This window comes from Crocodylus siamensis, chromosome 13, assembly GCF_052110815.1.
Source record: "Crocodylus siamensis isolate JL-2025a chromosome 13, ASM5211081v1, whole genome shotgun sequence".
Taxonomy (NCBI): Eukaryota; Metazoa; Chordata; order Crocodylia; family Crocodylidae; genus Crocodylus; species Crocodylus siamensis.
In genome coordinates, this window is record NC_143407.1 from 5,120,684 (window position 1) to 5,134,253 (window position 13,570).

Consider the following 13,570-nt stretch of genomic DNA (forward strand, 5'->3'; position numbering starts at 1 on the left):
CCGGGGAGAGAGAGAGCCTCCAGGATGGATGTAGGTGAAGTCAGTCAGCATCAGAGCATGCAGGGCTGATTTGGCAGGCCTATTAATCCCTGGTGCTGCTAAGTGCTCTCTCCCTTCAGAGTATTGCAAGAGGAGGTGATGAAGCTCGAGGTGGTTCTTTAATACAGAAGGCTGGAGGAGCCTGGCATACCCCCAGCATGGGCATCCCGCCCTCTAGACTAGAAACAAATGGACCCGGGAAATGGCAAATGGCTCTCGCGCTTTCCCAGCTCTGGTCACTGCTGGATAGGAACAGGGCAGGTTATAAGCATAATGCTTCCTTCAGCAATAGGCAAGATAGCCCTTAGCCTGCTGCAGGCGCTGGCAGCGGCTGTTCCCTTGGGTGCCCTTGTAGCCTGCCATGATGCAGGGGCAGGGGGCTCGTGGGGGCTGTTTTATGAGCAGGCCCATATATCCAGAGGGTTGCTGGTCTCCCATGAGCTGTCCTGCTCTGGACAAGTCTAGCAGGTCACGGACCTGCTGCCTGGCATCTGGGACTACCCCATCGATTTTTGCAAGGAGCCCAGGGCAGCCAGCCCCCTCTGAGCTGGTACGTGGACTGTGCTCAGCAGTTCTTGTGAGGTTTTTGGAGGCGTCTTATCAGATGCCCACCTCTGCAGCCCAGTGCTCGTCCCACCCGGTAGCATTGGAAGAGATGGGTCAGTTGGTCGTACCCGGCCTGGCAAGGTTTCTGTGGCATGCTGAGCGTCAGGCCCCTCTGGAAACGGTCTCTCGTTTTGGACCGGGGAGCGTGAAGAAAAGGAGTGGGAGCTGTCTCTGTCACTCAGCTGGTCTCCGGGGAGGAAGAAGCGCACCCACCGCAGCTGCACGGGAGTGGGCGGCTCTAATGCCTTCATCCTATTAGTGAGATTCAGCACAATTACAGCTTCATTAGCCAAATAGGCTCTTCTGTGCATGGATTCCCACCCTGCCCCCCACTTCCAGCCTTCATGCTGGGGACCCTTGGGGAAGAGCATTTGAGAGCCCCAGGGAGGCAAGACAGGAAAGGAGGAAGATGCGGTGCTGGCGGGGGGAAGAGGCGCTCCTGGCTCGTCTGTCACGTCTGAACCAAGAGCCTCTGAGAGCGGGTGCAGAGGTGGCTGGCTCGAAAGCGTGGCTCTGCCATATGTTTGCTGGGCTGCCCCCGCGGCATCCTCCCATCCTGACCTCTTAGCCCATATGCTCTGCACCTGGGCACCTGCTCCGTGAGCTCTGCCTGGGGACACCGTTTCAAAGGGCTGTCTCCCTGGCAGTCCTGTGTGGCATGCAGGCCCCATCCTGCTGGAAGTCCTGAAATAGCCAAGTGTGGCCCGTCGGAGCCTGGATGCTGGCGATCTCTGCCCCTTGCCTGCTGTGTGACTGAGAGCAAATCTCTTCTGTTCTCCACGCCTCAGTTTCTGCACCTATAAAAGAGCATGGTGGGACCCAGAAGTGCGTGCTAACTAGCCGGTGAAATGCTGGGAAGGCCTCAGCTGGCGTGCAAAGAGTTTTGTTTTTTTTTTCCTTTCTTTTTCTACAGCAACTTATTGCTCGTTATTTGTTCGTGCCCAGAGAAGCTGGAAATGCAGGCTCATTTATTATAGGCTGGGATGTTTGCACGATATAAGTGTTCACAACTGTGCAAGATAACAAGTGAGGATTCAGCTCTCCTGGTTTGATATTGCCTTGCCTATCTGACAGCCGCCCTGTAGGGACGTTTCGCTCGCTCTCTGAAACAGGACGTTCTCTGGGTGTAAATATTTTGGATTGCGTTTTCCAGCCAAGTAGCTGAAAGCAGCTAGTCCGCCCAGTGGGGGAAGAGTGGGCAATCACCAGCTCTCATTGTTAGGAGGAATCTTGCCTTGGAAAACAACGCAGTGTGACTGGCTTGAGTTGGCAGGCGCTGGTATTTGCTGGATTCTTGCCATCCCCGCCTGGATGGCGGCTCTCGTCCTGTTTCTCCAAGATGCCGCTTTGCACGCTCTCACTTTAAGACAACGGCTCCTCGTGCTCTGCTCCCTGCAAGCTTCAGTCCCTCTCTGTTTCCCTCTGAGGTTTAACTAGGTTGGCTCGTGTGCTGTACGAATCCCCTGGACCGCAACGTGTGCGGGTGAGCGAGGAGTCGGTACGCCTACGGAGGTGGAGGCCCGGCTCGGAAGTTCATGTTGTAAAAGTACGGGCCCGGAGAGCTTCCCTGAACGAGCGCGATCGCTCCGGCAGGGCCAGTAGGGGCCTGGCTAGGTAGGTGGTGGCTCTCACACAGGTTGGCAGGTGTTTACTGGATGGCGGGCTCGATGCTGAAAGCTTCCTGCAGCGTCCTGAGTGCTCTCAGGAACGTGCTAGGGATCCGGGCTCTCGGGATGGGTTCCCATAAGAGCCACCGGCCTAGGTTTTGAGAGCTGAGGTGCACTTCACTGGGGACATGTCGCAAGGTGAGCTGGTCCTTGAGAAAATCTGTGCTCAGTTAGTGCCTGCCCAAGCCCTCGTCTGCTCCTGCAGGCCAAGATGACTGACAGGGCTGTTGCCTGACCCCTGCTTCCAAGCCCATCAACTGGAAGGCTGCAAACTAGGCGCATGGTGTACCCTGCAACATGGCCCAAGCTGGGGGATCCTAAACGGCCACAGTTTTCAGCAAGTGCCCCTGCCCTCTGGAAATAAGTCTCCTTCTAATTTGCTTCCAAAAACAGAAGCAACCAACATGGCTGACCATTTGAAAACCTTGCCCACTTTGTTGTTTTGCCTGGATGATAAAGGGGTCAGCTAAGTGGCATCTTATGGGTTACAAAGGATGGCTCGAGCTCTTTAAACTACTCGGTGAAATCCACTGCAGCAAATGCTTAAGCAAGTCCCTGAGCTGCTGAAAGGATTCCCTGTCTTTTCTACAGGGCAGAAACACAAACGATTACTTATACAGGCCCAAGGAGTATGCGAGCATCGTTTGACGCTTGCAGAGTGTGACATGGCCTAAGGGACTTTTTCTCATTTGGTGGGCTGCAGTTTGAGGGAGATCTGGAATGAGTCTACAAAGCCTGACCTGAAAGGCACTGGGCATTTGTGCAGTGGAGACCCCAGCGCTCCTCGCGTGGAACGTTTGCCCAGATGAGGAGAATGCTGGAAATATTCAAGTACAACAGCCACAAAGTTAAAATGATCGAAGAATTAAAGGCAGATATGTGGCCAGAAAATCCCAGCTGTGCTATGCGTATCCTGTAGGACACAAGAGGGTCTCTCAGTCCGTGTGTCACGGAGCATCAATATTCCTCAGCTTGGGTCTGGAAGAAATGTCACTATTTTGGCCCGTTATTACATAAAGAAGCCCAACAGCAAAGCACCTATAGCTGACCTTAGATTTCTCACCAGAGAAAGTCTATCCAGGTACCAGATTGCCATCATTCAATATGGTAGCTATGCCTGTTACGTATCTAGTACAGATATAGATTTAGGACAAGAAAATGCACGTAGGACAATGAAAAGAGCTGGAAATGTGCTTTGCTTTTGCCCCCCACTCTGTCCTGTAGTGTTAGTACACTTCACATGGGGTTGTCCTCACATTTGGAACATCATTCTTCAACGATCTGGACTAGAGAGCTTTAAAACTTGGGGCTAGCTAGTCTGTTGGTGTCAATGTTGGAGTCACTGCCTGCTTTGGAGAAACTGCCACAGACCTCAGAGGAACCAGTCACACTGGGCGTGTTTACACACGTATTTACGTGCACCTAAACTTAACGCACCTTTGCCTAAGGCTCATTAAGGCGCACGTCTACACGTGGATGTGCTAATGCACATTGAGGCATATTAAATTTAGGTGCAAATAGCTAAGTTGCATTAGTGAACATATAGATGCGCTAGCGTGCATTAACACAATGTGTATCCGTTGACACATGCTGCGTTAATGTGCATTAGTGTGTCTACACGTGCACTAATGCAACTTAGCAATTTGCACCTAAATTTGATACCTAATTTCTGCAAGTATCAAACTTAGGCTCGTGTAGCCTTAAACCACCATTTTTAAGTGCATTAAGGGCACACGCATGTAGACACATACCCTTAATGCAACTTAAAACCGGCGAATTTAGGTTAAGCCCACTTAAAAGAGGCATGTGTAGACATTCCCACTGATACCAAGGAAGGATCTGGTCCTGAATTTGGCAGGCTCTTGCTCCGTGTAAGACAGGATTGTAGCGAGTGGATAGCAGAGGGCAGAACTGCACTGATACCAGTGGGGATCAGTTCCCCATGGTTTGCGAACCAGCAGCCCCTAGGTCAGACAGCAGCCAGATGCCATCTTCATATGTGTCCACCCAACTTGAGCCCCGCCAAGCTGAGTCTTTCCATCTCATTTCTGGCGCAGATCTCTATTAGAAGCAGGCACCGCCTACATTTGTACAAGCCCAGAAGCTATTTCTTCCACATCCCTACCCTGATGAAAGCCTTTGCCATGCAAGGTTGTTTCCCATCTATACAAACGTGTACTTCTCTGGGTCAGTTTGTCTCTGACAAGTTTTACGCAATGATAGTATTTCACAACTGAGGTATGAGGGCTGGGGAGTGTCATGCCCATGCTGCTAGCAAAACACACAAAGAATCTATATTTTTACCTTGCGGGTAGGCCGTGGGCACCGTTAGTATTTTTTTATTGTACTGTGATTTCCATTGAGGAAAATTACTCTGGTTTGGCCAAGGGGAGCTGGAAAATGATTGACGGCTCCTCCTGAGCCTTGTTGGATGGTAGCCCCACGCACAGAACAGTCGGTCCTTCCTCCCCCGCCTTCGTCAGAGCTCAGCCCTTCAGTCAGCGACTTGCCGTCACGAGCACTGCAGAATTGGAGACCGAACAAGGGAGGGAAGCAGCCGAAGGAATAATTAATGTCTCGTCAGGTTGTGTTGTCCTAATTAGCAGTGAAACTAAGGGTGTTTGCCTGATGGCTGTGAGGACCCATGTTGTTAATATTACTATTGGTTTCAACTACAGTGGTTCCTAGAGGACCCAGCTGAGACGGGCGTCCCACTATGCTGGATATTACACACATCCAGACACAATAAGGGGTGGGCTTTCTAGGTCCCGCATCGGGTGGCAACCGTGGTATGATTCCCTTGCGCGGTAAACAGCCTTCTGCACGGGGCAGAGAGTCTTGCACTCCCAAGGGCAAATAGTCCTAAACGTCTAGGGCCTTTTCACCCCTTGGCCTTTTCTGTTTGACTGCCCGGCTCGGGCTTCTGCCTCTGGTGGTACTGGGGGTAGATGTTTGCTCTGGAGCAGCAGGTTGAGAGTGTTTCCTCCTACATTTAACCCAGTGGGGAAGTATCAGCAATCCCATTAGAAATATCCATCCCACCCACAGGACAGACATCTGCCTTCCAGGGGTAGGTGCCCAGCCAGCTGTCTGGTGGGGGTGCAGCTTGCTTAGTTGGCTGAGGCTTTGCCCAGCTGCTGAATATGAATTCTCAGTGCAGATGGGCACAGCCGCAACTTGCTCCACTGGGTTTTATCCCTGGACATCGCAGTTGCGCACCACTGGGGTAGCGTGCAGCTTTGCCTGTCCCCTTGAGGGGTTCGTGGCTCAAACTGGCCAACCCCGCACTGCAGACCTAGCTGATGCGAGAGCGTTGGAACATTTCTTCCATGTGGGGCTTCCTACTCTCCCCTTCAGATCAGCGAGTAAAGAATCCCACGGGCTTTAGCTGAAGGCAGCCGAACAGAAGGACGCGCCGTGTATGTGTGCACTGAAAAGCACCGACTCTCCCAAAGCTGCCGAGCGTATCCGCACCAGATAAAGAGCCCCGTTCTACTACCCTCCAATCTGTAACCGATTGTCCTTTCCTCCATAAACATCAATTACTGGGTGGCTAAAAAGCCATTTGAGCAAAAGGAAACTGCCCAAAGGCTACAGCAGCTGCACATGGAAGACACTGAAGGGAGCAGTGCCAGGAGCTAATGCTGCCTCTCCGAAGCACAGGGGGAGCATTGACATGTATCAGGATAGTTTTCCAGGAGGTCAGACGGACGGTGGGTTTTTGAATGTCCTTTAGCGCTCGCACAGATTTATCAAGCCCCTGGGCTATGCTCTTTGGGTAGCAGGTATCTCTGCAGTTTATCAGTGGAGCTGGGTGATTTCCCTTTGCTGTAATTTAGTCAGTGAAGGGAAAGCATCCAGCAAGAGCGGTCCCGAACCAGCTGAAGGGCAGGGAGGTTGCTAAAGCTGCACCTCGGCGACGCCAGGAATAAGGAAGCAAGCGGTCGGGAGGTTTGTCTGTCTGGAGCTGTGCTGCACGTTGGCCGGAGCACAGCCTCCTGGCTCTGCTGATCTTCTACGTAACGAGCCCCCTGGTATGACCTGGAGTTGGCACCGGGTATTTGAGTGGTCAGATAAAGTTGGGCCAATTGACTGGTCAAATATCGGTCAAAAATTGTCAAAAGAACTGTCTATAGGGTCAAATAATAATGGAAAAAGTGTGCTTTTTCTGTTCAAGAAATGTGTCAAAAACCATTTTAAAAAATCATATTTCTGTCAAGAAAACGACAAAAAATGTCGTTATGATTGACCGGTCAAAAAATACGCAGTCAACTGACTAGTCAGTTGACAATATCTGACCCTGCCTGGGGCTTCCCATGTGCAGCTTATTAAGTATTTCTTGCTCAGGCACAAGAGCTGGAGATATCTTGGGAGATGGTGAACAGATGCAGGTGGGAAGCCCCGAATGGCACTGTGGTGAGTAATGTAATGTGGTAGATGTGCCTGCCGTGCGCAAACCGCTGTGGGCGATGTGTGCTGCACCACACGCGACAGCGGCAGGCGTTCTCGGCCGGCTGTCATCCAAACGCCACCCGGTGTGGTGCCCGCAGAAGCCACCCAAGGCACTTGGCTGTCCTTCGGGCACCCAGCTGTCTGTTCAGTCCTGTCCTTGCCGGAAGACCTGGGCTGGCCCTGAATCCAGTTAGGCTCCTCTCCCCTGCAGTGCAGGTTGCTACTTGGCAGGGTGGGTGCTAGCTCCCCCTAACACCTGGGTGGTGATGTCCTAGTGGGCAGAGCAGTGGACTCGCACTCAGGAGACCTGGGCCCTTTTATTGGTTCAGCCACTGACTTGCTGGGTGGCTTGCAAGTGGTTTCAGTTCTGTAAAATGGGACCAATCAGTCTGACTGCCTTTGTAACGTGGGGTCCCCTGATGCCAAGCTCCTCAGAAGAGCTGGGGAGGAAAGGCTAATGCTGATCATCTGCAATGCAGGCAGGAAGCATAGGCTATAAGGGGTTGCTTTAAATGCCTATGAACACCGCTATAGGCGTGCACACGCACGTGTGCGTGCACATAACGCAGCTGTACTGCCCCTTAGGAGCTGGCTGGAAATGACTGGCAGGCATAGCATGAGTTTTGAACAATGTTTTTATTATATGTTTAGTGTTCTCTATACAAAAAAATCAGGTTGTTTTTTTTTTTTTTAACAGTGATTCAAAAAAAAAAAATGATGTCTGACTATTTTGGCCTTTTTCATCCCTCATGCAGTCAGTTTTTAAGTCCATATATTAAACATTTCTCTGTAGCCCATAAATCTTGCTGTAAATCATTACTTTACAGCCTCAGATATATATCGCTGGGGAAAGTGGGTCAACACAAAGTAACTTGTTTCGTTCCTTCCTTTTCTTTTTAAAAGGCAAATAAATACACAGAATGTATTAGAATGACCGGGAGGTTTTACATAGAGAAGGTGATTAAATATTTACAAATAATAATAATAAAAAAAACCAGAACCAAAATAGTCAATATTTTCTTCCGGACGTAAGCTGGGAAAACAAATGTATGAAACTTTATAGTGCAAAGGAATAAGTCTGTTTTGCAGAGTTGACACCGGGGTTCAGGCTGCGATTGACATCACATTCAAAGAACGATGCCCACTTGAAAGAACACAGAGACAGGCATTGCTGGGCAAAGGGAAAAGCCACTGATCATATTGGTTTTATTTAAGGATCAGGAAAGCGTTATTATTTCCTTTGAATCAAGTGGGTTGTAGTGCACGAAACAAAACATGTTCTTCATCTTTACAAGGTTTTTATATATATCTTTCTCTATATATATATTTTTATTGCTTAACTGAAATCTGTTGCCACTAGTACAGAATTAAGCCCAGAACAATGCACGTTACGTTACAGACGGGAAGCGCTGCTCTGCTGGGACCTACGCTCCAGAAAATGAATTCAATGGATTCTTCCCAGGAAAGCTGCTGGCTCGGATGGGAAAAGGCCACAATGGATCGAATGAGTGCCGCTTGTCAGATAAAGCGTGTAACGAGAGACAAAATCCTAATGATCAATAATTGACCATGTCCAGCTCTCCAACCAGAATATCTTTAGCAGGAGGCTGCATCTTGTCTAGTCTCCTTAAACACAGGTCATAATAGGCAGATTGATCCCTGGGGGTCAGAAACGTACTACAGTAGTTGACCTTGAGGTCATTTTTGCAAGGTGGAAATGCGGGAAGGGGCGGGTGTGCATGGGAGGGAGAAGGCAATGACCTACTTTCCAGCCAATTTAGACCATTAGCATTTCCGTAAGCAGGAGGCCTTCAAGAGAATTAGCTACCACTCCATGATTCAATCGATCCTACGCCCTTAGTGCCTGCAAGGAAAGTGAGAAGCAGCCTCAATATCCGGTGGATGCAACTCCAGCTTCTCTCTCTCTCTCTCTCTCTGCTGTATTTCCAAAGGAGAAAAAGAAATGGAAACTTTCCCTCATGAGGCCACATTAAACAGCTTGGAGTTTGCCTTGGAGCTTCCTCTGAGTTTGTGTGGATGGTTCTTCTTCAGCCTGTTTTAAGTATAGGCCCGAGCTAGCTAAATTTAGAACCAGACCAGGACTTCTCCCAGGCGTTGAGCAGCCTTTTGATTTGGGATTTTGGTTCAGGCCTTTCTCTCGTTTCCCCAATTAAAATTCTAACGAGGGAGGTGCCAGCTTGCCTGACAGGGCAGCTGGAAGTACTGCCTGCATCTGGGATGTGTTGAGTTTTTCTGGGAACCGGAGTAGGTTGGAACATCCCTTTAACTACGTAAGACTGTTTAGGCCGAGGAAGGAATACCCCGTTATGGTGCTTAGAGGAATACCCCATTATGGTGCCAGTTATATGGAGGTTCCCTTTAAATAAGCCTGGCTTTGGTGGGTTTAATGGCTCGTGCTGGTTAGATGAGCTATGCAGGGGGTGCATCTCTGGCTCGTACTGCAGCAGGTGTGCAGCAGCTTGGATGGATCCCCATGAGGGACACAGAGAGAGGAAGTTGACTCATCCTGTCTTTCTGAGCTAACCTTCTCAAATCCCTCTTCACCTAGGCAGATCACTGTTCCCTTCAGCAGGTCTCCTAAAGTACACCTCCGTCAAGATTATTAATAGCTAATAATTTGCCCAACTAAAAGCATACTTTGAGGCAGGCATTATGGGTGTTAATAACTCTGGGGCCATTATGGTAATTTGACAGTAAGGTCTCTTACAAGTCACGCATATATTAATTCAGCGTTTTGGTGGCTTTCATAGTCAGAGGGCCGTGCAAGCAGTGATGGAGCTCCTTACGGCAAACTGACTGTACAGAGAAACTGCTATCAAATCCTTATGAGAGAGACCCAGGGTACAGAAAAGAGAATGTTAATTTCTGTGTAGCTTTTGAACCTCCCTGGAGGTGTAAGAGATTTATCTGCTTACTAGAAAACTGAAGTGGGTGCTTAAAAAGACTACAAATATTGAGTTTTTAAACTTTTGTCTTGCAACGTTTCAAATAATTAGCATAGAACCTGATCACCTTTCTGTCGAACCTTATTAATTTCTTCCTTAGAAGTTTATGCAGGACTGGTCCATAAGGGAGGAGTGTCCCGTGTCTCGCTTTTGTGGACACGGCCCTGTCCCTGGCATAACGCTGACTTTGACGGAGTTACACCAGTGCTAAGTTGGGATCACTGCCTCCTGTATAAGCCTGTCCTTCCCTTTATGCTTGCTCAAGGAACAAGTAATGCAGAGAAAGGCTTCTGCTATTACTGTTGCCTGCCTGAGCAAGCCATCATCGGTATGACCCGTCCAGTCTTTCTGAGCTGGCCTTCTCAAACCCTGTTCGTTCAGGCAGATGCTGGTGCTTCAGCGGGTAACCTCTGAAACGGTTAAAAACCATAATAAACCCTCATCTCTTTCTATTTGCAAACAGCTGTTGTGTGGGCAGCCTAGTAAAATGATTCACGGGGACACTGTAGCTTGTGTGAATGCACAGTAAACGGGCACCGTTCACAGGACCAACTGCTCTCAGCTACTCCCTTGTAACTCCACAGGAGTTGTAAGTGGAACATGGAGATAGCAAAGCGTGTCCTATCCGATGGTCGTGACTGACCCACCTAGAGGGTAAGAGCTTCCTCCTGCCAACGGGAACATTACGTTAGCTCAAACGGTACAGGCTGGTGGTCAAGATGAAGGCCGTAGGCTCTTTCCTGGCTGGTTGGGGAGAACGTTTTAGAAACGCTTTGACAGAACGTGAATGAATGCTCATTGCTTTTAAAGTCCTGGATGCCTCGGAAACTCAGCTTTACTTAACGTTTGGCCTGTGGCGCTCTGAGCTCTTTAGGAAGTGTCTGCTTTGCCCCCTGGAAAAAGGTTGAGAAGCTCCTCTTGCAATGGTACAATGCTAGGCGACTCCATTAGAATTAGGTCTCTTGCTTTAATACATAAACACTGACAATGATAAAGAGATGTCTCCCATTTTCCCCTCTCTCAAGAGAAAAGTGGGCAAACCCCTTTGGCATGTGAATTCCTTGGGGGTTTCCTTGCACACTAGCATGACGGACCCTGGGTAGCAGGGAGCAGCTTTGCCAGTCTGTTAACAGCAACCTGTGAGACTTCAAACTGTGCATCTGACTCTTCTGGTGCAGCTAAACTCTCCCTTCTGCTTCTCTTGCTTGACTTGACCAAGCCCGTTGCACAGCTGTTGACCTAATCTAGGTTTCTTTCCTTGAAATGAAAAGTAGCCACGCTGTTAAAGATCACAGCAGCTTAAAGAAAATGTGGCAAGCATATCTAAACAATCCCTTCTTAGTAGGAACATCCTTGTTAGCAACATGTCTTTGTAGCCAACCAGTTGAAAAGCTAAAAGAACAATTGTATTAATCCTATAGCGTTTAGTCCATTAGGCTGAACAGAAATGCCTTTTAAAACAAACAAAACATCCATCCTAACTTTGTTGTACAACCATGAAACCGTCTGAAGAAATCCGAACTGTCTCAGTGAAGGTACCTTTGGTTTCAAAAGTGCAGGAAGTGGGGAGAATACATGTGGCATTGCCGCTAATTACCGTCTATTATAAAACGCTACCTTCTACTGTGTTCCATGCTTTCTCTGCTGGGAGAGCTGTGCAGGCATCCTATTCCTATGGGCCTGACAGACTGGAGACCATCGCATCAGGGGCTTAAGCGGTGGGTGAATTGTCTTAGTTTATTAAACGTCAGGGGGAGTTTTGAAGCTGGATAAGGCATGTGTAGGAGCACTGTAATGCCAAACTTTTCCTGTTCAAGACACGGATTACAGTTGTATTAGCAGGTTAGCTTTAACGAGCGTTCTTGATACGTAAAGAACAAAATGGGTGCGAGTCCCACACTACAGCCTGCCGCACCTGGAAGGGTCTCCTATGGGCTGATTGATCAAGGAGCGGGGTGGAAGGCCACTGGAGTGAACTAGGAGGAGAGAGGGTTAACTGAAAGCCATGTTGCACTGAATTGCTCCAATGTAACGAGGGGAGAGGCTGCATACCCTGCATTTCTGCCATTTACAGCCACGTATACCCCACCAGACTGGGGGGTCCTGGAGCATTTCAAGGAGCTGATCTGCAGCTTCAGTGCAGGTTAGCGCTCACCGCTGAGATGCTATCGCATCAGGGTTATGGGTAGGAAACCAATCCCTGGTCCCTTGTCCTGTGTTAATGCTGGTCCAACCTCCCCTTCCTCTTTGCTACATAACGATTTATGTGGGCTTGAGGGCAGAAACTATGGGTTTGTCTTTTGCGTCTCACAAAGAATAACAGAAAACCAGTTCCCCGTCATTATCCAGGCAAACGGTTCTGCTCTGCCTCACTCACTTGGGGTCAGAATATAAAGCTGCATCTTTCTGCCCTTCGTCAAGTCCCATACCGTCTCTTCCCCAACTTCCCTTTCTTCAAAAGCTTTGCTAAGTAGCATGGATGCAGAACAATTTCGCCCACAGCCTGTGCGCGCCGGGCGGTAGTACTGCGGTGACCGAACCAACGTGGAAGGGTAGCACTAATGAGAGGTACAAGAACACAATTCTGACCGTTCCAGCGGCAAGCCCTGGAAACCACCTTCCTGTGGGGCTCCAGTGTGATGCTGCTCAATCTTTCAGGAAGGAGCACGGCGGTGCGGGCATGTTTGCTAAGGGTCATGAGCGAGGTGCTGGCTGTAAAGATGTCCATCTCAAGTACAGTCCCAGAGAACTCCCCATCGATGAAGCAGCATATCACTACTCCCCAGAGCTGATGGACCCCCCCCACCCCCTTGATTTTTGCAGTTTCATGCTATTATCCCCATTCTCTTCCCCCATCTCCTCCCCCCTCCCCCACTCCTCTCTCTCTTTTTTTTTTTTTTTTTAAATTTGGGGCCTTTCCCCAAGGGGAAGGGAATTTGAACCCATAAAGCGGAGGGGGAAGCGGGGGGAACAAAACCTGGACGGGGTGAATCATTAGTCAGAGTGAGTGCTGGGTTATCTAATAGACGGGGGTTGCCAGTCCAGATCTGAAGCCTGGGGTGTACAATTTGTGCATCCTACTCTTCCTCTAGCCCCTTTGGCTCTGTTCCAGTTTCAGCTACGGCTACCACACGTTGGCACCCCGTGGGTCCTCGCCCTTTGCTTGTTTGCTAAGGATAGAATGGCATCGGCGACCACCTAGCCTGGGTTCGTTTGCTTTGCTTTGTTTCTTGCGGTGGATCTGGTTTGGTTTTTTTTGTCGTTTTGTATTTGGGTTCCTGGTGATGGTGGCAGTGGTTTGACCCCCATCCACGGCACGTATATATTTGTGATTTGTGGTTTCACTATAGCGCGCTATGCTAGCGAGTAGATAGCATTGACTGGGGACGTGGCTTCTGAACTCTCATTGCCTTCTGTCTCCTCTTTGTCCTTCTTGACTGTGTATTGGCCGATAAAGGAGCCGTCCTCGTTGAACTGCCCTTCGCCCCCCTCTCCATAGTCCACCAAGCTATCATCGCTCTCCTGCTGCTTTATTGTGCCATCCAGGGAGGTCTGGCTGTTGGGCAGCGGCTTGTTGTCTTCATCACTGGGTAGTAGAAGACAGACAGACAGTCAGGATTGGGAGTGCAGCCTTAAAGGGACTTTACTAAAACCTGGGAGCTGGGTATCCAAGAAAACCCCCTAGTGTGCAAATGTGCTCCTTCTTGATGGCCAGTCTGCAAGGGATGCAGGTAACTGCCTGCAAATGGGCAGTCGCAGTTTGCCCAATATGTTCCTGAGGCTACCGTGACCTGTTACATATATCAAGCACTTAGTTGCACGTGTAGTTTACACACTTGA

At 49.4% G+C, this 13,570-nt stretch overlaps 1 protein-coding gene across 10 annotated transcripts in view; it reads right to left on the reverse strand.

Moving 5' to 3' along the window:
• Positions 1 to 9,108: 9,108 nt before the first annotated feature.
• Positions 9,109 to 13,570, reverse strand: part of NFASC (neurofascin) — a 165,773-nt gene continuing 161,311 nt past the window's right edge. For all 10 annotated transcript variants that reach the window (XM_090026559.1, XM_090026565.1, XM_090026564.1 and 7 more), the window contains one exon: positions 9,109 to 13,316. In XM_090026559.1, coding sequence (XP_089882685.1) covers positions 13,085 to 13,316 — 232 coding nt within the window. In that variant the 3' untranslated portion in view covers positions 9,109 to 13,084. The remainder of the gene's footprint in view (positions 13,317 to 13,570) is intronic.